This window comes from Vidua macroura, chromosome 13, assembly GCF_024509145.1.
Source record: "Vidua macroura isolate BioBank_ID:100142 chromosome 13, ASM2450914v1, whole genome shotgun sequence".
Lineage (NCBI taxonomy): Eukaryota > Metazoa > Chordata > Aves > Passeriformes > Viduidae > Vidua > Vidua macroura.
In genome coordinates, this window is record NC_071583.1 from 19,513,934 (window position 1) to 19,540,354 (window position 26,421).

Genomic DNA, 26,421 nt, shown 5'->3' on the forward strand with positions numbered 1-26,421 from the left:
AATTTTTCCTCTGTCTTCACTGTCCTTTAAAAGTTTCTATAGCAACCTAGAACGGCTTAAATGCTTTCAAACAGTGGCCGCTTAACAGAACAAAGGTAAAAAAAAAAAAAACAACAAAAAAAACCAAAAAAACAAACAGAAATTAACCGCGAGCCGGGGGTGGGGGAGAAAGGAGCTATTCGGAAGTGTGAGATTCCACCACTGCTATTTGTGGAGGCCCAGAGCGAGCTGGGCTTCGTGGGCACGGTGGAGGCAGCTTTGCATGCAGAGAGCCAGGGAGGAGAGGCAGCGCTTACCTGCTTCGGACAGGTCCCGCAGGGAGGAGCTGAGCGCGCTCCGCTTCAGCCCCTCGCCCCCGGCGTAGCTGTCGTCCAGGCACGCCCGGGGCAGGGTCCCGTTGCCGGAGTCCTTCTTCAGGCTGGAGCACTGCGACATGCTGGGACGCACCACCCCCTTCTGCTTCTCCAGCTCGGCTGCAACACACACGGGGGTTCTTACACTGGTGTTTGTGGGGATGAAACAGCCCAGAATATCCCCGTGTCTGTAGGGAGCTTCGCCCCTCCACCCACAGCTGGATGTGCAGCAGGGCCTCTTTTGGGAAAATGGGATAAAATTTCATCTTTGGATATTCACGGGACTACCAGCAAAATACATCAGTTTAGACATGACTTCCTTACTGACTACAGGAATTGCAACACGGAAATGAAGGAAAATTCAATGAGGCTTATTGGAAGGGCCGTCACTGGGAATTTCAGTGTGAGGCAAATTGCCCCTAAAATTCCTGATGTAATTTGTGATACAAATCACAGATCCATCTCTCCTCTGTCCACATTATCCCTAAAATTCTTACTGGAATTTACAGTACAAATCACAGATCCATCTTTCTTCTGTTCACATTATCCCTAAAAATTCTTGCAGTAATTTATACTGCAAATCACAGACCCAGCTCTCTTCTGTTCAAATTATCCCTAAAATTCTTGCAGTAATTTATGCTACAAATCACAGACCCAGCTCTCCTCTGTCCATTGTTATTTGCAGCTTGTCCAAGATAAATTCCACTGCAGCTACACTGCAGTAAATAGGAGTCAATGAACTCAGCTGGGGCTTAAGGCATTATTGGCTTTTTCCTCCTTCTCGAGGCAAAGTCACAGAAAAACCCACATTATTTTGAACTTTTAAGGAGTTCTAATGTGTTATACACTTACTCAGAATTTTCTTATTTTGATTAGCTGGAAAATGCTCCATCATATGTACCTTTGTACTTACACTCTATTCTGTGCTTTTCCATTTCTTGAACTTCTGCAATTGATTCCCTCAAATCATCTGTAAACTTCTTCCTGTCCTGAGGATTTGGTGCATTGAAATTTATGAGTACTTTGATATCTGCTCCTGGAACAGCTGACGTGAGCCGAATGCCATTGGGATAATCTGGAAGAAAAAGGCAAGAAAAACTGAGCTCTGATTATTACAATTACTTTTAATAAAAATACCCACCAAAACGGAAAGCTTTTAGTAATATTACCACAGAGGATACAAAGTCAGAGAAATGGAAGTCTAACAGCACAAAATTAGAATAAAAATCCCTAATGTACATTGGAACAGCTTAACTGTCAAATACTGAACAAATATTGAGAGATATCTTTATGTAGCTGCTACCCTTAAGGTACAATATGCAATATATAGCAAAAACAGCAGGGAAAAAAAGTGGATAATTTTTCTTTCATGGAACAGATCCCATGACCTACCGTACCCACTTGTGACCAAAGTTTTGCTGAGTGTAAAGGCTACTTGAAGACATTTCAAATGGTACAAATTGTCTTTTAACTCACCATTTGCAGGAAGACAAACACACAAACAAGTACAGGTTTAGTATTTCCTATTGGATTGCGCTCCCTGTACATCCTACTTTCCTTTTTTTCTTTTAAATAAAATTAAAAGTATCTGTGAAATCAGATACTGAAGAAGTAAAAGCACTGATTTGGTTTTTTCACCCTTCTTTTGACCCATATTATGGACTTTTAATAATAAAAGGCAGATTTTTCAGGAAACTATCTTTGCCCCTTTTCCAGGTGTACTTCTGAAATTTTAACACCTGGTCAAAAATATCTCCTGGTTGAGACAGAAGGTTCATTTACAGAAACACACTCAGAATGAAAGTATGTTCTGCTGTAGAAAACAAATCAGTCTTTGCTTGAAGCACAGATCTGGAGCAATGGGGTGTCAGCAAACCTCAACATGTGCATTTTAACACCATGTTTTCTTTTACTAAGCTGCCTTCCCCTCTTGGTTTGCTACAGCTCTCAAATATTTACTTCAGTATTTGAGTGCAAGCTCAAGGGCTGCCATGTACTGAAACCTCCCTCCCTCCCTCGAGAGCCAGCAGATGAAGAGAGGCACTCCCCTCCCTCAAAGCCATGAAGTTTCAACAAGACTTCAACAATTGAGAAACCAGTGCATGTGCTTGGCTTTTTTAGGGTACCTTCACTTTGGCTTTTTTAGGGTACCTTCACTTTGACTGATCTAGGTAGCTTCACTCCCAGATCAAAGCTGCAACTAAAAGTGAAGCAAATCCATTTACAATCCTCAGGGAAAACAGAGTGACTGCCCTGAGGCTCAAATGGTCCTGAGGGGAAGGAGGGAGAAAGGATTTGGGAGTTTGGCTCGGATTTGCTGTCAACATCTCACATAGAAGAATAGCCAAAAGGTCCCAGTGCTGGGCAGGCTCAGGTGGGATGTTGGGAACATTGGCACAGGGAATGCAGCAAACAGCTCTGCACCATTCCAGGGGAAAGAATAAAAATGTTTACAAAACCAAACAAGGAAACCTGGCAACCCCAAAGTCACTGGGGCTGCCCCCACATATGAGCCAAGAAGGAATTTCCACATAACATACACATTTACTTTATCACCAGAGGTACTTCTCTGCATTGTATTGATCAAGTGTCAGGAAACACTCACAGCAGTATTTCTTGGTTTCAGTCACACTCTCTCCTAAGTGATCTGCTCCCCCTCTATAATTCGTTATATTTTTTATATTTTATATTTTGTTTGATTTTGACTGAGAATGGAAAATATACTTCCCATATGGCCTATTTATTTACTAGAGATATGTGATATTGTTTTCCCTTTTGCAGCTCATCCATTCCTGAACATAATTGACTTCTATCATTAAAAGTCAATTTTTCTATCACCAGTGCCAGTAATTTGTTCAACCTCACCAGCAGCCAAACCAATATTTTGTTGCTTCTGCTTTAGCAACACTGACTTTTATTCCCTTGAAACCAGGGAACAGCTGCTCCACACAGAGTTACTGATGGCTCTGGACAAAACAGCCCAAAGGTTGCTGGGGACAGGGGAGACCCAGAATATTGAATTTTACAAATCAAAGGGGACAAATACTTCTCTTTCCCAACTGGAAAACTGTGCATCCCACCTGAGAGACACCAATATTAGACTACAGTCTGTTCACTGATTCACTGCAGTGAATTCAACACAGAAGCCCTCCTGAAGTGCCTCAGTTAAAATGCCTCCAGTTCACTAGGAGGAATCCAATCCTTTACTTCTTGTTTCACTATAGATATTTTAAAATTTATTTGATTAGAGTTTTTACTTAGCATGCTTTATTTTTAAAATATATTTTATTTAACATGGCACCAGAGAATTATAAATCCTTCTATTTTTAGTAGAATTCAGGATAGACATATTTGGCCTTCCCCTCCAAATCTGAATTTTATATCATATAATATGCTCACAAGAGAGAGAGAATGCATGTGTAAGCACAGAAATAATCTGTGGGCTACAGAGCTGCTGTGAGCTCTGCAAAACTTTCCCTTTGCAATCTCCAGAGGCTTGCAGTAACAGCAATGGATTTTTAGGAAGCACATTCTCAAGGACAAGGCAAAACTAAGAACCTCCCATGACAGAAAAGCACAGGAACTACTGTAGCTCACACTGGGCTGTACCCATTTTATCAGGGGGTGAAGGTTTGGTCACAAACATGAATTCAGTCAGGCTGTCTCCCTATGTACCATACCAACAACCAACAACTCTGCTCTGTGTCACTACTGATGCTGTATTGGGGCTTAGAAACAGGATTTTAGCAAATTGTTTGGGTTTTTGTCTGCTAAGAAGCACAAAAGATAAAAATAATATTGGGCTGATGCAGATTGTAAGAGAAATAAACAAAGTGTGTCAGAAAATGAAAGTCTATGCTTTGTATTTAAATTTGACATAGCATACATTATCTAGGCAAAGTTAAGACATAAATCAGGAAAATAAATTAGTGTTTTGAATTACAGATATCATTATAAGAGTCCTTATTTATTATCACTCAGTTCCAGTTAATGGTACCACTGACTCAGCAACAGATGTTTTTTTTTTTTTCTTGGCAATCCTTTTATTCTTTACAAGTAATCACAAACACATTTGGGGAGATTTGGCTTCTGACTACAACCAAAAAGCTCTGTTTTATATACTGACAGCATTTTGTTTTAAACTTTAGAACAAAGTTAAATCCAGAGCAATTTTATTCCTAATCTCAGGATCAAGTCCTGTCCATCCCTTTCACTTACACGTTTTTTGTTTTATTTAGGAACAAAATGGTCCTCTAAAAAGAGAGGAAATACTTACACTGGTTCTCAAAGAGAAGAACTTGCATTCCATAGAGGGAAAAGGACTGTCGAAAACTGTATGTAACAGAATTCTTCTTCTTCTGAAAAATCTTGGTCACCTGAAAGGTATCAGATAAACAAAGTGAAATACTCCTTCTACCAAATGTGCCCGTGGAAAATTATTGCTCTGAAGAATTAGCATAATAGAAAACATTTTATTTAAAAGAAAATCTGTCAGAAAATAGGCACTTGTTATTTTTTTTTCCTTTTTTTTAAATGCAACTGCTGTATTTAATCTCTTGCTACTGAAAAAAGCAAAGCCCTGCAGCATCATCTCTCTAAAGCAGAGCTAACATTGTATCCAGACACAAAGCCTTTGTGTTTTCTTTCCTCCAGAATTCTACTTCTTGAAATTCCAAAACCAAAAATAACCATGTTTCCTTTCTGTGCTAGCAAAAAATGAAAATACCTTTAAGTTAGCCTTAAACCCCCCAAATTTAGGTCTGCAGGTATGCAAAAAAACACACACAGTAAATTTGTGTAGATGAGATGTGCCTTTTTCCTAACAAAATATGAAATATTTGGTGTAGTTCTCAGTTTTCAGGTAACAGCCAAGTGCATTCCAAATGGAGTGCAACAAATTTCCCTGTTTTTAAGAGTAACTCAACCAAATAATTTCAAGCTGTCCTGAGTTCTGTGTGTCTGCTTTTCAAAAGACTGGGTCAAGTTAAAGTCTGTGAAGGTAAATGCACACTAAAAAGTAAAGTCAACTGTAGAATCTATTTCAACAGATCCTATTTCAGCGCACAAACAGATCTGGTTCATAGAACATCTAGGGAACACAAAGTAGGATGTAATTCTGGTTTTCCACAAGTACCTTGAATTCATTAGTCATGGAATAAATAATGTCTCTGTTTATCCTTTAGGACAATGGGTGAACTGGAGGTGAGGTTCTTTTCTCTATAGTAAAAGCTACTGCATCAAATACCTTCTTGCAGAGTGTAGCCATTAATAAAAGACTTCAGTTTAAAAGCAAATTATACAGATTTTTAAAAATTAAGATACAAATCTCTTAATCATCCCAGGATTGTTGGAATACAGGATAACAGGTATTTATTTTTAGGAATGCTCATGTACTTAATTGCCAGTGATTTCATGGAGATAGTATTTCTGAGTACCTCATTCTCTCTGCCTGGAAATACATACCACGAGAAGATCATTAAATAAAAATATTTCTCGTTGGTGCAATCCAAGCTTCTGAGGTTTATTTGGATCTGGAACTTCAAACAGCCTACAGTAGCAAACAAGCCTCCGGTGGGGGAGAGAGAGCACCTGCAATAATACAAAAATTCATGGTTCATATAACAGCTTCTAGCCAAGAAAGAGCATTTTTTACACACAAAATCTTTTCTCTTTAGCACTTCAAATATTTTTATGTCTAAGCCCATTAGACCTTTTCATCAAAGGACCAACAACATGAACATAAAGAATTTATGCCACAAACTTGCAGGACATTCAAACTTCATCAAAGTTCCTTCCACTTTTTATTATCATTTTTATTATTATTAGAGCGTTTTTATTATCATTAGAAGAAAGGACGCAAAGCAAGTTTAGCTTTTGTGAAATGCTCTAAGTTACTTTTTGTCAGCCACCAACTTAATTAAATTTGTTCATTCCCTAATAACAAGAAAATGGTGACATCAGGACAAAGCAAATGCATTTTCAATCTGTCTTATTTTCTCAAGCCAGCAAGAAAACCAAGACTGAGTTTCCATTTTATTATTGGAAATGTCTGCTGAAGGCATCTCTGAAGCTGACGAGTGGGACTTAATTTCTTTCAAATGCAAACAATGAGATCTTGTTAACAGCACCAAAAGAAATCCATAAACTGATGCATTATAAGAACAGTTTGTCTTTATTACTGACCATGCCTATAATTTAAATCTGGAATCAATATTTTCAATGCTCATCTACCGTTCAGAAATGAACTTTAACTGGCAGTATCTTTCCAGAGTATCATTCAATTCTCAAATGGACCAGAAAGAATAAACACACCACAGCTCAGGTGGAAAGGTGAGGTGCAAACTGTGATTTTAATTATTTGTTTATTCCTTATTGGTTAATTTCTACAGTGATAATAATATTTCAAATAAATTAAAAGTGTACTAAAAGGGTCTAGAAGACCCTTGGCAATAAATTAGGCAGCCTCAGGGAAATAAAATTTTAAGGAAAATCTTTATACTTTGGAGTTTTTACTATAACACAACAAAAATGTTGCCTGAAATAAGATCAGTAATTTAAAACTTTAAAATGTAACAGAATGTCTTATCTCCAGTTTAGGAAAATGCTGCCAGTTACAATTACTTGAAATTTTGAAGGAGTAGGAGAGAAATACCTACACAACCAAGTCCATGGTGCAGAGATCCAATCTACAGTAGAAAGACACATACAAGTTGATTAAACTTCAGAGAAACACAGAACTGTATCATAGCAAGTAAATACGGCACGCTCTGACTATGACTAAATGCCTATAAAGTAAAAACAAATAGAGCTATCAATAAAGACTCTTGCCTGTTCCCCTAAATTCCTCACACACAGTTAAAAAGCCTCCCACCAGAAGAATCCTTCAAGCTAGGACACCACCAAGGGCATTGTTTTCTTAATCCCATTTAATTTACAAAGTCAGGATTAGTTTTAGGATTTGAATTGCCACATGTCTGAATAAAAAAAGAAACATGGAAAAAAACCATCTCCCACAGAAGCCTATATATAAACCTAAATCCCCAATTACAGAAACAAAGTTTCATATTAAGTGTCCGAATACTGACTTCAGAATATTTATTTCTCTTCCTCTCAAAAATAGATACAAGCTTTTATAAAAATTTTGCTTTCTTTCCGCTGCTTCTTCAAAGAGATCTCCTCAGCACACTCTTTACTGGAAACAGACCAAAATTAGATTTTTGGTGGTCCCTCATTCCCTTCTCCCATCCCCTGACTAAGGCTTGTCTGAGAAGAGATTACAGTTCAAAGCCCTTTAAAAGTAATAGGGAGAATCTTGAGATCCATGTTCGGAGGCAAAATGCTGTGGACTTTCTTTTCTCTCTCCTTTTCCAAGAGATGCTTTGAAGATTCATTTATATAGCAAAATATTTTAAGACTTTTTCCCACAACAATCCTATCTTTGGATGCTCAAACCCAGCACGAGAATCCCCAGGGCCTGATTTCCAGTTATGTCCTGAGATAAAATGACCCTGTGTCCCCTTACAAATCCCAGGTCACGGAGGCAGCTGAGCAGGTGACAAAGATGATGATGTGAACATAACTTCTCTGTTACTCTTGTAAATTATGGAGCCATAACTGACAGTGCACATTTTGAAATATGGTTCTCTACAGTATCACATTAACAAAGCACTTTGACTCTTTAGAAACAAACAAGAGAACTGCCTAAAATGCAGATATTTCAGAATTGTAAAGCTTCACAATAAAGGATTTTAAGACTCCTAATATCATCATGTCACCCATGACTGCAAAAACAAAATTCAACTGCATGGATACTCCAGAATTTAAGTCAACCTTATAGGGAATGATTTTGACAGTTTCTGCCCTTTGCCATTTGTGGGCCAGTCTGTAGTGGGGAGCAGCCCAGCTCTGCTGCCCTGTCCTGCCCGTGCCCCGTGGCAGAGCAGAGGGCACTCACCGGTTTCTTGCCCACGATGAGCTTCTCCACCTTCTGCACCTGGGACACGTGGTCCTCGTTGGTCTTCAGCTCGCGCTTGCGGATGCGCTCGTAGATCCCGATCAGCATCTCCCGTGGGATGTCCTCACCATCATCCACCCCTGCAGGGCCAAACTTATGTTAGCAGGGATCTCATCCACACTGGCAGAGCATAAAATCCTGGGCACTCTCTGTTTTCCTGCCCTCCCAGTGCTGCCTGCCTGCCTGTGGATGTTTGTGCTGGTTTCTCCCAGCTGCCAGTCGGCTCCTCCTGTGTGTCCTTGCGCTGCCTCAGCCATGCAAAAGAAGTGGTGTGAACATGATTTAAACACTGATTTTGGTCCAGAAGCTTGCTGCCCATACACCAAGACATTGTTGGAGATCACCCAGGTTTGGGGATTTTTTGTTTTAAAACTCCCATCTAAAACTAAGACATAAAAAGGCTGATTTCCTAAAGGATTTTTTTTTTTCTTTCACACCTCTGTTATTAAAGCTACAATGAGTTAAATTCCTTTTTAGACACTAAAACCTCCATATGACATTCTCCTGGGAATATACCCCTGTAAGGAAGCAGAAGAACCATTTCATTTTGCCTGTCTCAGTATTACTCAAGGTTCATGAAATAACTTCCTATGTGATAACCTTATGAATGCATTAAAATTATTTAACCAATATTTCCTGTAAGATTTCAAAAAGAACTAGTTTAGTATGGAAAAAGAAATCAACAAAATAGCCCAGAGCCAATATTATTGTTTAACACTGTGTGATTATCATTGGTATAGCATTCCAACAAATGCCACACTGTCTTGAATGCTTGATCCTGAATTTTTAATAGCAATGGAAGGAGTCCAATTTCACTATGTGACTTAAAGCTGGATTTTCTGGGGACAGGGAGGTGCATGTATCTTTTTTAAACAGGTTTTAAAGCAATAAACTCTTATCTCTCATTCAGAAGCAAAGATAGAATATTTTGTCACTCAGTGCAACAACTGCTCCCATAAAAAATACAGTGACAAAATACAATTTGCAGACAGAAGCAAGTAAAACCACCTCTGTTCTGTGCCATAGGGCCAAGTGTTCCACAGCCCACCCTTTGTGCTGCAGTGATTTACTGCAGCAAGGTAGCCTGTTACAGAAATGCCTGCAGTAACAAGAACTGCTGGCACGCATGCTGCAGTTCAGAGATAATGTGCTGTGGCTAACTCCACAAATGTAGCTGCAGCGTTATGCCAAGAGATGCACATCAGGCCTTTGGAGTATTTGTGGATTTTACAATAAAATCTCAAAACTAACTTAAACTTTGCTAAGCTGCAACATCTGCTAAGCACAGGTTGTTCACTGCTGCCTTATATCAATCTCAGGGAATAAAACCACCAACCAGGACTTTCATTTTCAAGATCTGAAATTACAGAACACCACAAGCATTTTGGTTTTACTTGTTCTAAAATGAAAGGTCCTGACAATACATCCATCCCCTCAAGAAAGACAAGATAAAAATGACAAAATATTACACAATTAATTCTGGTTTTGCTGTTACAGAAGCGACTGTCCAAATGGCAGTCAGGTGACAGCAGCGTGAAGTTGTTCCCAGAAGACACAGAGTGTCCCTGCAAGGACAGTGACAGGGAAAAGCTTTGAGGAGCTTTGCTCTTAGGGTCTCTTACCCCTGAGGTTCTTGATGAAGTCCTCCAGCTTCATCTTGCGCTCGGGTTTGACGTTGGGGCTGTACATGTCGGTGTTGAGCAGGATGATGGCGAAGGCCAGGATGAAGATGGTGTCGGGGTTGCGGAACTGCCGCACCACGCCCGGGTTGCAGATGCAGTAACGCTGGCTGGGAACACCAGGGAGGCTGTCAGGGCTGGGAGGCACTTCTCAAATGCACCAAATAACCCACCTGCTGATTCCAGAGCCTCAGCAAGCTACTGCTCCCTTTCCAGACACAGCTTTCCATCCACACGTTTTCGTAAGGCAATCCTTGAATGTGCAAGGAGTTTGTTTCCCTTAACTGTAACTTCACTTACTACAATAACTTCTATATCCTTCTTTTTTCAGTGATTAATACCCCGACAGCAGGTAAGAACACAGCATTGATTTTGGCTTACTGCTGTATGGTGATTTCCACCTTATCCTGCCCTGGGTAGCACTTCTGTCAGTGCTGATAAGTGACTCCTCTTTCTCCCACTGTTGTCAAAGTGTTTAATGAAAAGTCAGGAGTATACATATCCTAGAAAGTGCATGGGCTTATAATTCCTCTCATATAAACTAGTAAATCCAAATATATTCTTAGAGATGTTCAAAAATCCTTGAGTATCTTTTCAACTGATGCCAGAAAGAACTTCTGAGAAAGTTCTATTAATACAAATGAACAACACCAGCAAATGAAACTTCCTATTCCATACTTAGCAACCTCCCCCCACAAACAAGACACATTTGAAAGTGTTTGTACCTCATGAGGACACTGAAAAACATCAGGAAATTAACTTGGATAAGCCCAAGTTCCCCAGTTCTGCAGTATGCCTACAAAGCAGCAGGTTTCTGGTGACTGAGGGATTTATTTCACATCCTACCTAAAAGCTTCAATGAGCCGCTCCACCTTCTGGGCTTCTCCTTGGACACGGATGTGGGCCTGAAATTTCCTGAGTGCTTCATCCAGCTCCATTGTGGAGAAGTCCATCTCATCCACCACACAGCTAGGGAAAAAACAGATTCACATTGTGTCTCTTTGTTTCTAACAACACAGTACCAAAGGGAAGATTTTGAAACAGAAAAAACTTTTCAATTTTCCATCTGACAGAGATTAATGGAATTGTTTTTTTAACTTTCAGCAGCAATTGCAGTAATTGCAGGTAAGCTGTGAAGGGAGGTTGAAAATAACAGATCAATGAGAATGTGCACATGTGAGCAGATCCTTGTGTTTTTTAACTGAAGATCTGCTGGAATGACAAATGCCTGATCATTTTAAGTGATGTACCACTGCCACAAATAATTATTAGTTCTGTGCTTCCAGGCCAATCAACTATCACAATGCCTCCAACAATAATAAATAGTTTATATTGCTCAAAATATCATATCTCAGACAGCCTGCAGCAGGCACAATGGCCTGCACCAAATGGCTCTGTGTCTAGCAATGTTCTTAATTGCAGAGAGAAAAAATAACCTTGTTTGGATACTCTCTTATTATTACTGTAACTCTCATCTCCCCATCATTTGTCATGACTTTCAGTTAATATTTATGGAGAAATAATTACTTTCTAGCTCTGAAAATACAGTCCCTTTAGGAACCATTTTAATATAATCAGCAACATGAACTATGTCATTCTAATACTTTGTTTAAAGACTGCTTTAAAATCAGAAGCTTATAAATTTCCTTTAAGCTTAGCTTTTAGTTTTGAAATGACCAGACATGAATCACTGCAAGTAACAGCATTGTAATGCAGAAACCACAGAAAGCACTATCCACTTTTAAAAGCTTTTTCTTAAATGTATAGATATACAATGACAAATTGCAGTAGCTCATATTTGTCTTCCAGTAACACTGTAGCTAATGTAGATTAACAGCAAGTAATTTATTCGCCTTGATTTTAATATTTTTCCTTTTATGCAAAAGCACAATGAAACAATGAGCCTGGCATTTCTCACACCCTTTCCAATCCTCACCTAAACTTTATTATCAGTTCTGTAATAATGGTCACAGGCTTCGCATTATTGCAAGTTCCGTTAGAGTGTCAAAAGCCCTTTTCCCATTGCAAGGTGTCAAGCACATGTGCAGACTCCAAATGAAGTAATTAGCACAATTAAGAACCCCCAGGAACACGTTGGCCAACGTGGGGCCACGCTAGGGACAGGGAGGGGAACGAAGCAGTATTTCTGTGAAGCATGGAGACAGCAGATGTACCACCACGGGCAGCGCTCAGCTCCTCCCCACAATACTCACTCCAACACGTCCCTGTTGAACTGCTTCTGCCGATTGCCCAGGAACTCTCCGATCATCTGCCGGCTGAGCCCTTTCCTCTGCAGCAGGAAGTGGGCAACCCCAACGGGAGTGTCGGGCACAAACCCTCGCTCAATGAGGTACTGGACTCCTTTCTCGGGTTTTCTGAGGAGAAACGATAGTGCAAAAGTATGAATTTCCTTCCATTGCTCCTGATCACATCTGATTAAAATTCCACAACGGTTCTGCCAACTATGGTCAATATATTCAATCACTTTTAACCAATGTCCCAGCAGGATGGGCTAGTGTAGCTGCAGGAATGTGTAGTTGAATGCATTGCTCACTGCTAAGAGCTGACAGCTTTGAGACACATCTTCGCCTGTTTTCACACGTTCCCTGCTCCAGAAGCCTCCCAAGGAGAAGCTCTGGATGCAAACAGCCTCCCTTGCCAGTGAAACAAAGCCCAACACCAGCTACTAAAAGTTCCTGTTGCTGGGAGAGAGGTACCTTCCAGAAACTGAACTGAAAACTGCTGCTGAAAAACAAGAAACAAAGAGCTCCCCTGACCTCCCCACTGCCTGCTGGCAAAAGTTAAACTTAATTAATAAAAACATCTCAAGTGGTGTCACTTGCCAGATGAGAGAACAAAAAATAAGGGGGAAAACTACAGCCAGTCAAACGAAAAGAAGCAATTAAAAATGGTGTTGCTCTCATCTAATTGAGACTTTTAGTTCCTTCTTTTAACACACCCACTGTCCCAGATTTCCCTCCCTCAGACAGGCACCTTCCCAGTTTCTTTACATCTCTTCATACAGCTCCAGATTTAGCTGTAACCACTTTCACATCCCAAAGCAAACCAAAGCCACTCATTTTAACTTATTAAGAAGCGTGTGCTGGGGAGGAAGGTTGGGACAGAGCTGGCAATAAAATATATTGCTTAAAAAGCCAAATGCTGCTTTATTCTCAAGTGCTGCAAAATCCCCCTTACAGCACACACTGTGCACTGCATTATCCGGCAGTGCAGCACAGCAGAAAACCATCATTACTTTTAAAAATATTCAAGGAGAATCTTTACAGAACCAGTAATTCCATCATCAGCTTTATTTTGTATGGAATTATGCTATAATGTCCACCTGTAAGAGTGGCTGGTTTGCAGCTTGCTGGATGACCTAAAAGGTATTTCCTTTAAGGCAAGCAAAATCAATCAGAGAGGACAAGGTGACTGTGCTATTTTTATACAAGGTTGATCACACAACCATAACCCTTCCCCAGGGTTTTAATTGCAAATAACATTGCTAAATACATCATCATTCAGTTCTCCTACTCTTTTACATTCCATTATTATACACTTAATACCCTATTAAGAATTAGACAGATCAGAGAAATATATATAATTTAATCAAAAGAGAGTTCTCAAATCTCAATTTCTTGCATCAGGCTTTGTGGCTCTTTTCATCTGAAATAAGATTACACACATGGTCATCTTCTAAAACTAATCTCCTTCATACTAAAAAGTCCCTTTCTGTAAGTAATGTAATTGCTATGTGCATATGCTTTTAAACTGTATTTCAGAATCCTTAATCTTTCTAAATTTAAATTCACAGCATCCAACAAAAACAGGAATAGTTTTCTCCATCCCCCTTGTTAGAGAGCTGCATTTGAACAGTAAATTCAGAGAGATACAAATCCAGAAGAGCTCCTCTCCAGTGACTGTCAAAGCAGAAAAAAGCACTCAAAACCCACAGCTTAATCCAAATATCACCTTTACCTGATATATAGAAAATGCTGCATCATTCCTTACTGTACTAAAACCCAATTTGAATTCCTAACACCTGCATAAGCCTGACCATTTAAAATCATCACAAAGATAAAATAATTTAATTTTCATCAGCCCCTCTCTGGTTGTATAATTTTACTTAAGTCAGGGTCTGCTTTTTCACCTAAGAAGCTTTGCCCTGGCTTGGTAATATGAAGTCACTTGATTCAAATACCCTTCAAACCAGGCTAGGTGAGTGTCCAAAACAGCATTAAAAATCCATTTACAAAACACTGGAAACCAAGAGCTCTTTTCCCATCAATGCTCTCCTCATGCTGGAGTGAAATATCAGGGAGTTTTGCAGTCTGGGATTAATGAAAGCAGTCTAGGATTATTTAAAAGTAGTCTAGTTTGTTACAAAAGCTGTAACCTGGCAGCAATAATATGAAAATAACACCTGAAACCCCAAGCTGTATGAATGAAGGCTGCTCCTTCCCTGTTTGATCAATCACCTGGTAAGTAAGGCAGGCTCAGGGCTTTATTGTTGTTTTAATCTCCTTCCCACCTCCCACCAGGTGGAACATTATCTTATTCACCAGGAAAAGTACTTACCAGAAAATGATGACTCTTCCAGAGTATTTGGAAGCGCTGCATTTCCAAAGAAATTTTACTTCAAAAGTGAAGTTAACAATAGGCTCAGAGAAAAACGTACTCAAGGGGGCATTCCCTTTCTGCTTTTAACATAAGCAGCATTTTGTCTCCTTTCAAAGTCACAGAAACTGAAGAACTAAATAGGAGAATGGAAATTTAAGTAATCTCCAACACCAGAAATTTCAAATACCACCAAGTTTGAAGTAGTTGCTCCCTAAATGCACCAGGAGGATGTGAAGGTTGTGGTGCTGACCTCCAGCAAACCACCAGAAACTCATTTGCTCCTTCCCAAGGTGGTTTTTCACACCAGGCTTTGGGCAGGGCAGCTTTGACCAACACAAGCAGCCAGAGATTCTCTGCTGGCAAACTGAGCTGTTTTAAACTGAACAAACCTTCCTTTTCACCAAAGCCTGACTTTTTCAAGTGTCTAACTGGATGTAGAAGGGAGTGGGACATGCAAGGGTCAGGATTGAACAGGACAGGACACCTGGATAAGTTATCCTCATTTCTGTCTGCTCAGAGTTGGGCACAGACCATTTTGTACTTACAACTAAGAGTCTTTTGTGATTAGGAAAATTCCCACTGATGGCTTGTTAATTACACAGACCAATAACAGACAAGATAAGAAATCTATAAATAGCACTGGAGGAAGCAGCAGAAGCAGAGCAGTTATTTTCAGATTTGAATACATTAACTCATATCAAAATAAACCCTCTAACATTAGCACCTTGCATAGCTGATGATGTAGTTATCTGGAGAACTTTTGATATTTACAAGGTTGCTTCCAAATAAATTTAAAGATGTCTTCTGTCTCAAAAAAACCAACAAAACAACCAAAATGAAAACAACAAAACAACTAAAATGAAACAACCAAACAAAAAAAAAATCACAAGATCTACTAAAAGAAGAAAAAATCAACACCAGAAGATGTGCAAAATTTTTTCGTAAGATTTTCAGTGGCTGATTGAAGGACTAAGGATGTTGCCAGAAACTGATTAATAACAAGACATTTAGGGTGGTTTAAACTGACTTCTAAGGGAAATAAAATGATGGAAGGGTTAATGCAAACTTCAAAATAACAGATCAAGCCAGTATATTTTAATAAGCTCATTTCTTAGAGAGTACTGGCCAGATCCAGAAGTGCTCAAGACCTGCCAGAGTTGGAGAAGGCAGGAAAGCCAGGCAGAGACAGCTCCTCCTTTGGAGAAAGGAAAGGTAAAACCTGCTTGACTTCCTAAACATATCCAAACTGTTCTCTTTAAATTTTCATGAAATATTGCTTTTAGAAAAACACTGCAGTGATTCTGAAAAATGAATTTGGGGGAGGAAAAGCTTTTAGTTGGATTCTGGATGGGAAGAGGGATCAGCACAGGATGCCCTGGTATCTCCTGGGTTTACTGCTGCAGTCCCATGCCGGACAAACCCAGTAAACCCCAGTGCTGAGCTGGGTGAGCACTGCAGTGGCACTGCCAGCAGGCTCTTCTCACATTCCTGTTGCTGACTTGGGACTTCCTGACAAACTGAATAGGGCAAAAAGGTGTTTTGTATGGTTTGGGTTTGGGTTTCTTTTTTGTTTCTTTTTTTTTTTTTTTTTTTTTTTTTTTTTTTGTTGTTGTTGTTGTTGTTTTATGTTTTGATTTTTGGTGGGTTTTTTTTGGCGGTGTGGTTTGGTGGTTTGGTTTGGCTTGGTTTTTATTTTTTTTTTTTATCCAGTCAAGCACTCCCCACAGCTGCACCATCATTTGTAGAATCCAAGCCACAGTATGGATAATGTGCCTGTGTCCACAGCAGCCAAGAGGAGAGAACATAACAAGCACTGCCTCAAACAGAAACCTGCCACAAAACCACAGCACAGAGGTGAATAAAGCCTTGCCCATTCCTGACGTGCTGAACACGTAAAGCTTACAAACACCCAAAACCACATGAAATCTTTGTATTTCCTTTTACAGCTCAGGCAATAAGAGAGGTGTAAAATGAGAGCATTAATTAACAAACAGGCACAGGACACTTCCAATACCCAGCAATGCCAGAAGTATCATCTGAATTAAAGCAGGGATTTATGAACAGTGTAAGTAACCACAAGAACACTGCTCTAACAGCTGACTGAGGCAAGGGGGCAAAGCCAGCCTGACTGAGAGTGAGAAGCTGGGAGAAACTTCTGTAACTCCAGGATTTCTGAAGGCACACCTATGTTTGTTGGTTCCTTGTCTCTGCTACAGGAAAACTGAGACCATTTCAAAACGAGCAAACCAGAAGTACAAACATTTCTTAGAGGCTGTTAGAAATCACTGCAAACAGGAACACTCCACAAACATACAGCTGCCAAAGAAATCTTTTCGTGACAGAGGTGGAGAGTTTAATGCAGCTATGATGCCAGCCCTCTGTAAAAATGGAAATAATAACAATCTCGCTTGCCTTTGATACCAGCAATCTCATTTTGAAAACATTTACAGTTGTCACAAAAATAAGCATTACTTCAACACTAAAAAACAGGGATGGATTTTTTAAAGCAAGAACCTAAGACTTTTCTTAGAATCATTTAAGAAGTTAAATATTTTTAAATAACCAAGCTGGCAGTAACAAGCTAGTTGAACATTCTCCTTAGTCTGGCACACAGCTCAGTTTTGTGTCTATGGTTGTATTTCTTGCTTTGCTTTTGCTGAAGAGCCCACTGCTGCTGCAGTGAAGCCAAGAAAATCCTAAGGTCTATTTTAAACCTTCTGGCTAAGAAGGAAAAACCAATATCCTTAAAATACTGCCAAAACTAGTGCCAAAACAACTTGTCAGAGTTCACTCCACAGCAAGGCAAAAGGGGACTGAGAAGAGGAAAATAAAAGAAACTGAGTAGGAACCTTGAGCTGTGCTTTTCTCAATTGTACAACTGTTTCATGAAGAGAAAGAAAAACTGGCTGTAAATTGCATCTTCTAGTAATTACAAGAAAAAATTCCTGGGTCAGGAAAATAAGCCAGGAAAGAGCACATTTCTCCCCTCTGCATCTCAAGGAAACAGGGAGATAGTTATTCCCATGATTTGGGCAGGAGCACTACAGTTTGCCCCCAGTGGGGATGATTTCTCCCACATTAGGATATTAATTCTCTAAAGTTCATTGAAGACCTCCCACCACAGATGGGAAGGTCAAGGCATACTTGCAATCACACCTAATTACCTGGAGTAACCTCTGATCACGAAAAATTAATTTCCACTCATGCCACTCAGGAAAGAATTCACCAGGAAGTGATCTCAGTGCCTGGTTCTGTTTGGTGGGGGAGCAAGATAAAGAGAGGAAACTCTGTAGATGTGTATTTTCACTAAATTGGGCAACTGACCTATGTGGTTCTACCATTACTTTCTGTCTGATCAACCAGTTTCTTTATGGCATCATTTCCTAACAAGGTGCTAGGAAAATATACATTGAACATTATTACTGCTGCTGGATGTTTAGGTTGGTCTGAAAAGTATTGCCTGAATCAGAGCTGATTATAAAAGGGTAAAAAGTGTTATCAAAGGGTAAAAAGCGTATCAAAAGTCACCTAAAGGCCCCTGAGCAGAAAGATTGGCTCGTTCTAATAAAGGAGGGAAAATAGAGTTTCAAGCTGTTTTGGAAAAAGGATTTTCCTGTGTTAGAAGCATCATTCCTGAGGAACAGAGCAGGCAGCACAGTGGAGAGGCACAGAGGCACACCCCAAGCACTCGCAATGCAGTAGCTGGACATGTCCTTGCTAGTGAAAACAGCCCTGAGTCATCCTGCCAGAGCGTTTCCTACCTCCTCATTATTCCCTCTCCTGGCAGTGGGCAGCCTGCTTTTTTGTCCCCCCCACTCCTTCCTTCCTCACAAGAAAGAAGGCAATAAGAAGGAAATATTTTAGTTAAATTAATGGACCAAAACACTCTGTGAGGTTGTTCTCACCTCCTCTGACCCCACTGCATTTCTCACAGAGCAGGGACAGGAGTTTGTAGCTGTCAGCAGAGCAAAGCACATTCCACTCTGGGACAAGACATATGGAAAACTCGCTGCCTCTCTCAGAACTGTGTGCCAGGGCTGAGTATTGCCCTGATGTTTATGCAAGTGTCGTCAGGAACAACACTTCAGTATGACTGTGTCCTTTAAATTAAGGAACAGTCTCTGTCTTTATGTCTTCTCATGTCCCTGCCCTAAATCCTCTTTCCACACCCTCACCAGTTACACCAAACAGAAGCACTTCAGCTTCAAGTTCTGCAACTCTGCTGAGTAAAAATGGGAAACTCTGACAGTCACATTCCCTTTGAAAGGGACACCTTTTGAGCAAGTACAATTTAAACAGCTCCTGATTTGCCAATTACGACCTACAAAACCCCAATTCCGTTGGTAGATATGAACTGTTACACAAGAATGAGTTGATGGGACCTTCCCTTTTTCTCAACTCTTTTCCTACACAGCCTCCCCATGTCCCTGTTCCAGCTGTCCCCTGCATTCCTGCAAAGGCAGCTGGTCACATTTGTCATCCTCAAAATTTGACCACTGGAGATGTTTGGACAGAAGGAATTCCAATTCAGGCACCTGGAGCCCCATCAGCCGCTGTCTGGAGCTGCTCAGCCAGCGAAATTCCTCCATTCATGGGCTCATTTTCCAACAGGAGGCACGCAGGCATTGTCAGAGCTCAGCTCCCATTCCTGGCACGTAGCAGGGAGGCAGGAGTGTGCCTGGAATGTTTAAGGGCAGCCTGAGCTGGCGGCAGGGATGAGGTAATGGCTCTTGCAGGGATCCAGGGCCACTCACACTCAGCTATTGCTGCTTCCAGCAAAGCCACACTTGCTTCCAACATTTGGGAAAGTTTCTATTGCATTTAATGGCAAAAAAAGGAATCCCCATGCCCATATTTGAACCTGGCGCTTCAATTTACTATTGGTTCTACATTTCAGCTGGTTTGGATGGGATATAATTTATGCTAATCAAAGCACTTGTTTTGGAAAAAAAAAGGAGGAAAAATGGCTCCTCCGGGAGAAAAGATAAAACACGCACAGAACAAAGCAAAACACACAAAGCTTTTTTTTCTTTGGGTGTTCTCACTTAGGGCTAAATGTTTTTAGAAATAATGAGAGTCATACTAAGAACATTCTTCTCCACTTACTAACTCCTCGGCATGTTAGAGGACAAGTTACATGGAGTGCTTTGATTTTAATTTTTGTTGGAACCAACTGTGCCTGAATAATCTGCAGTCCAGATGTTGCAACAACAGTAAAGTCCCTCTCAGTACACACACGAGGACAGCAAATGGCTCTGTTGTGAAATCCCGGCCCAAGCCTCTTCCCTCCCCCTTCCTCTTTCTATCAAATCATTCAAAAAATCATTGAAGATATTAGGGATCAGCTGGCAAAATAAAAGAATTGGTTCAAAGGTAAACTCCGTTTGATTGACACTTTCTCCCTTCCTACTTAATCTGTATTTACGAAGTTTAAAATCATTAGAAATGTTTCCAATAAGCTCTCAAATTCAAATTGAAAGGAGGATGGTCCAAAAGCACCTGTTTAGGGACCAGATATTAGAATGGATGAGACTGACTCTAAGGAATACAGGAAGTATGTTCAGCATCTTTACTGAAATTCATTATGAGTATGATGGGTGTAAATTGAGAACACCAGATTACTGCACTTATTACAGGAGTTAAATTAATGACTACTTGCAAAACTATTTTTTAAAAACCAAGTAAGTAACATTTGGCAACTTTTAAGGATTTCAAATAGAAACAAAGCTTGCAGCACTTTCTGAGTGTGACAGTGAGCAGGAATCCAAATTACCTTCAGCCTCTACCTGGAGATGGAAAATGATGGAAACCTTATACCTCTGTTGAACAGTTAAAGCTGCTTTCATGGAAAATGAAAAATGTGCCTTCTCACAATATTATTATTGCATGCCTCGGATTTCCAACAAGAATTTTTCTAGAAACTGTAATTTGTAATATTGTCTTTGGTATAATCCCACCAGCACTCAGCAAATTCCTCTCACATCTGCTCAGTAAAATAATAATAATAAAAAACTTCTTAAATTAATATTCCAGGGAATCTAGAAATGTTAGAAAAGCTGCTCCTGGAATTAGTATCCAATTCATATCAACAGTGGGTTTTAAACTGGAATAAAATCATCCCCACTGTGCAATAAAGGAAGCCAGTAGGGCTTTCAGGGCTAACGATGATACATCATTGCATATTGCAAACAGATACGGAAGCCTTTTTATCTCTGTCAATAAATCCTTTGGGAGAACTTTGGAATAGCAGGAACCTTGATAATGGCCCGTTATAAAAGAAGATATAGCAAACCCTTCAGCACAGACCATTGTAATGCACTGAGGACACGTGGGGAACAGTTCTCCATCTGTCACTGCCCTTTCCAGAGAGGAAAAGAGGACAAAGGAAAGGAGGTGGGGAGTGAAAGGCATCTGGGAAAATTTATTGTAAAATTATTGCTGGCCCAGGCTCTGTTGTAGCACTGTAAAGTGGTGTCACGTTCATGTATCCCCAAGTAGTACATGCAGGATTAGGATGTAAAGCCTAAACTATGCCATGGCATAAAGCTCAGAGCATAAAGCCCCTGTGCTGCACTTTGCAGCCTCTCCTCACCAGCAATGTCAGCAATCAGCCCCAGCAAGACTGGCTCCCATGGCAAGGAACACAATGCCACAGGAACCCTGCCAGATGGGAGGACCATTTACAGAGCCTGCCAACAGCTGATATCTCAAAGGAGACACTAAGCATGACTCCAGGCTCTGCTAGACGAAAAACCGAGTTTGAGCAATGCCAACCCTTATCTCCCATCTTCTGTAACACCAGGCACAGCTGCAACAAGTTTTCAAACCACCCTGATGTTGTCCCCATTTTGCTGTGTTAACACTGCTTTGTTAACACAGAAGGTGTTTGTGCCCTGTGCCCGGGAGTGCTGAGCGGGCACTGCCCTGTCCCTTTCCCGGCCATGGCCCTGCCGGGTGTGTCACCGCGGGAGGGGACACAGTAACCCCAGGCAGTGTTAGCAACAAGCACACGTGGCAGCCGCAAACACTTAGCAGGGACCCAGAGCTGCTGCCACCCCCGTGGTGGCACAAGGCTCTGTGGCAATCCCCGTGCACAGAATGATCCTGCACTGCTGACCCACGGGCAGGACATGTCTCCTCACACTGCTGAGGTTAAACCCTTCTGAGTTAATCTCTCAGAACCATCAGTGCATCAGGAGCAGGATGGAACCTGAAAATCCTACCAGAATGGGGTGCACTAACTGGTAAGCCTGGTATTTCCAGCTGCAGTCAAAACAAACAGGAGAATGAAATCACAGCTCTTTAAAATTTTTTTTCTCCTTGTTTTTGTTTTTAAAGCAGCAGTCAAAAGGCCTCTTGAAGCCTTGTTTATAAGCAAACCAGCCTCGAAGGCTGGATTTGCATTGGCAGGATTTGCAGCATGCAAAATAAACCTTTCTAGGTAGTGTTTTCCTTCTGCCTGTGAGGGAGGAACGGTTTCTAGTGCAATTCTCCCAGTCCACATCCCTTTCCAGCTCCACTGAAGAAAATGCCTAATTCAACACAGCTGGCCTACCCAAGGCTCCCTGGGAGCTGCTGCGCTCTGGGCACGCACCTGCAACCCTTCCTTTGGGGAGGAATGAATGGGAGCACACACTGCCAGCCCATTGCCAGGGGGGAATCACTGCTGCCATTCAGAGCCATGGCAATGCACAGAAGCTGTTACTCACTTGCAATTTCTTGGGCAGAAATCATTCCATTTTGGGGGATGCTTTACCTTCTAGCTTACGGGCCACTACAAAACGCCTTCGAAAAGTGCACTTCTTTAATCAATACTAAGGTTCCAAATTGAAGGCCAAGCTACACTTTGAAAAAAATTCCATGATAATCATGGAGTCACAGAATGGTTTGGGCTGGGAGGGATCCTAAAGATGATTTCTTCTGAACCCTCTGCCATGTGCAGGGGCACCTTCCAACAGAACTCCCATAAAAGTGATTTTCAATTACCTATAATTTTTTTACCCAATGTCCTATGTTCCCCATTCTCCAGGGAGCTTTGTGCTACTGATGTTTTGCATCTATCAGTGATTAAGTGAACTGGACCACCAGCTGTGCTCAACTTTTACCCCACCCATAATTGCCTATCCTAACAAAGAGCCTCTGATAAGAAAACTGCACTTTGGCTTCTAAAAATTGTTATTAAAATAGGAAAGCCAGAAAAACTAAAAATTGAAATTTTAATTGAGATGACAGTGACTTTCCATACTTTTAAAATCCTAATCCTTTTACTACTTCTGCTGAACAAAGCAGAAGTATTTGCTACAATTGATGCACTTCTTTAAGATTCTTAATTCTTTGCATTTCAGCCAAGCTTCATGTACCACAAAGAAAGGACATTTGTTAATTAAGGCTTGGGATTGTAATTTCCAAGGAAGATTTCAAAGGCACAGTGAAATTAACCTGAACTCCTTGTACAAGACATGCCTAAAATTTCCTCTGGTAGATGCAGACATTTGGAAAAAACCTTACCTTCTTGTACTAGCTAAGTTCAAAGCCACTTCTTTCAGTGCTTCCTCCTGGGTGGAGCACACATCCTCCCAGGACCTGCTGCCAACACTGTCATTGCTCCCTTGTTTTATGATCATAAACGTGTTGTGAAGATAATGTGGTGAAAAGACAGTGAAGCGACTCTGCTGCATTGACCTTGCCACTGCACTGACCACTCACCTCAAGATGCAATTTGCAATCTTACCTGATGCACTCTCTAGAGATTCCTGAGCTTTCACAAGAATAAAGCTTTGAATGTTCTCCGGCTCCCTTTTCAAAAGAATTTACTGACTTATGCACCATCACACTCTATGATAGTTCAATACCTGAAACTGCACATTAAGGAAAATATCACAATCCTCAGACATGTGGGATATGTGGGATATTTGGGGAGTGTCTGAGGAATCAATAGAATCACACTGACTTAGCAGAAAGTAATGACAATCTTCACTTTGCTTTCAATGCTGGAGGTAAAATGCAGTGGGGAAAAGAAAATCACACAGAGCAAAAGATGCCACTCAGAGCTGCTGCCTGCAGTTCTGCAGAGTCCTGTCCTGCAGCACTCGCTGCTGAGGAGCTGCACATCACCTCACAACAATAGAGAAAACAGATTTATCTTTGTGCAAGTCTGTGCAGCAAGGTCACTTCGATCTGTTTCAAACAACTGCCTCTATTCTTGTCTGTTCCTGATGTTTATTTTTCACTTTTATCCTCCTACTGATGTGTCACTAGCAGCACCTGACAGCTTCCAATGCTCTCATTCACCCCTGCATGCTGCCTGAGCACTTTTTCCATTCACTTTTTCCCTACACCCTTCTGCGGCTGACTCAAAAAACTCTTACCAAGCCTGAGGTTCACTGAGCATTGACTGCTGGAGGCTTAATTGCTGTGCAAAACCCAGGCAAGCACCAAGTGTTAAATGTCAGCCAACAGCACCAACACCTTCCTCCCCACTTGCCCTTCCAAGGATGTTATTTTCAAATCTTCTAAAAAAAGAACTAATTGATGTATTTTCCTACCCATTCAACTTCACAAGCAGCGATCCAACGACTTGCATAATTCCAACTGGCTGGAAGCTCCCGTAAAGGCATTTTCACACAGATTAAAAGCTAAACCTGAAAGTGTTTACAGCCAAACTTGGGGCTGTAATGCACAGCTCATGTGATGGCACCAAAAAGCTTTAATTGACTGCAGTGTTACAACAAATACATGAGGAACCACCAATCTATCAATCCAAACACATCAAAGCACTGCTATCTGAAAAGAAGGCCTGAGATCACTCAAGCCACAGGGAAAACATAGGAAAACTATCAGTCATAGTCAGAAATACAGATTTTGTGATAGCTCTGTGATAAATGATAAACATTCATTTAGTATAGAAATTATTCAGTGCATTTGCTTTTAGCATCACAGTTTTAATGAAATCTACTGAACAAATTCCAGGCCCTGCCAGTGTTAAACAGGAAACTCATCATATGCTGCATGCTGTTTCCAATTCCTATCTGATGAGTTTTACACCACCTACATGATTAGGGCAGGGAGAAATCTGAATTTTTTATAACATAACACCAAAAAATGGAACAGGATCAAGCCACCATATTTTTCCCCAAGAAAGGAGTTGGATTAATCTTCAATAATTTACTACCATTCCTATACACATAATTATATTTTTTCTTTTTTTTTCTTTAGCTGTTAAACTATGAAGACATCAACTTAATCTTGAACATGAACAGTCACCACAAGCACCTTGTTTATTCACTTAAAGGTCAGTACCAGACACCAGTCTTACCTTACCTGATACAAGAAGACTATTGCTGGTTCATTCTCAGTGACACTGAGAGGAAGGCAGGAACTGCTGTACTTACTTGTTAAAAAGATTCAGCCCAATCCTATAATGGCGTTTCCTGATAACATCGTTGCTGAAGGCAGGGGAATCCCAGCTGTTGCGAGTCTCTTTGTGGTAGGTTTGTTTGCTCAAGGTTTGCTCCCTTAGGCTGTCCCTAGAAGAGGATTCTGAGCTGCAATTTATTGTATCATTGGAGTTGGAAGTGCTGTTGATGCTGTCGTTGTCTCCATCAGAGTAATCGGACTCTGATTTGCTTTGCCTGTTTGCTGTGCCATTGATGGCCAAGTGACTGTCTATGGGCCTAGCCCTGTGCCTGGCCTCCTGCTCCTCCCGGGTGATGATCTTGGCAGGAATGCTGTGAGGAATATGTTTAGGGCTGCCTTGCTGGCTGGTGATGCCTCGGTCATATGCATTCTGTCTCTTTAATGAGCCCCTCTCCGAGCGATCGCTCAAGTCCACGGAACTGTCACTGGGCGGCTCGATAGTGAGCAGAGGGAGGTGATCCATCCTCATCCTCTGCTCCTGACATTCCAGTGATGGGGTACTCCTGCAGCTCGTATCAGTGTCTATCTTATCATCTTTGTGGGTCATGGACCAGTACTCTTGGGAAGAGTTCACGGAGCGGAGCCTCAAGTCCGACTCCGTGCTGGACGGCCTGTCCACGGACTGGGAGAGCGGCAGGGGTGGGGACAGCTCCTCCTCGTCGATGTACAACGTGACATCGCTGTAGGACGCCGTCATCTCGTCCAGCTTCCTGTGATCCACATTGTGGATCGCTGGTTTGCTCGGGGCACAGCTCTCCCTCTCCATCTCCCGGCTCCTGACCTGCTCCGCGCTCTGGATTTCATCCGAATGCAGACTGCGGCAGTTCAGCGCGTCGTCGATGGATTCCGCCAGGGATTTCACCTGCCTGGAAAAAGCATCCTCCAGTTCTGTTATAGCATCAGTGAAATCAGTGGACGCTGCCGGGGACTTCATGGTAGCCGTCTCCCCAAGCTCATTGCACTCCGACGGTACCAGAGAGCCCAGCTTTGACCCATCATTTGTAACAGAAACCTGCTTCCCCTCGAAGTAGGAGCTGTGGACTTTCTCAGGTCCTTCAAAGGAAAACTGCATTCTCATATTGGACAGGACGATGCGCCTTGACATGCGGTTCTCGGACATAGAACTGCGCAGGCGCTCGAAGTTCTTGTTCATCTGATACTGGCGGAAGGCGGTCTGGATGGTGCGGGCAGCATGTCTGGTGATCAGACGGCCCCCATACTTCCGTTCTAGCATCTCCACCTGCCAGGGAACACACACACCCCTCGTCACTTCGAGCAGCTCGGGACAAGGGTAAAGTCTCACAAAAACATTTAACTCTTGTAACCACTTTATTATACT

General features: G+C 41.3%; 1 protein-coding gene across 10 annotated transcripts in view; it reads right to left on the reverse strand.

The window, feature by feature from the left end:
* IQSEC1 (IQ motif and Sec7 domain ArfGEF 1) overlaps positions 1-26,421 on the reverse strand; it is a 278,419-nt gene that overhangs the window by 11,960 nt on the left and 240,038 nt on the right. For all 10 annotated transcript variants that reach the window (XM_053989153.1, XM_053989155.1, XM_053989154.1 and 7 more), the window contains 10 exons: positions 25,058-26,322; positions 12,260-12,421; positions 10,893-11,015; positions 9,990-10,156; positions 8,308-8,447; positions 7,010-7,039; positions 5,817-5,942; positions 4,630-4,729; positions 1,267-1,428; positions 297-473 (listed from right to left, as the gene is read on the reverse strand). In XM_053989153.1, coding sequence (XP_053845128.1) covers positions 297-473; positions 1,267-1,428; positions 4,630-4,729; positions 5,817-5,942; positions 7,010-7,039; positions 8,308-8,447; positions 9,990-10,156; positions 10,893-11,015; positions 12,260-12,421; positions 25,058-26,322 — 2,452 coding nt within the window. The remainder of the gene's footprint in view (positions 1-296; positions 474-1,266; positions 1,429-4,629; positions 4,730-5,816; positions 5,943-7,009; positions 7,040-8,307; positions 8,448-9,989; positions 10,157-10,892; positions 11,016-12,259; positions 12,422-25,057; positions 26,323-26,421) is intronic.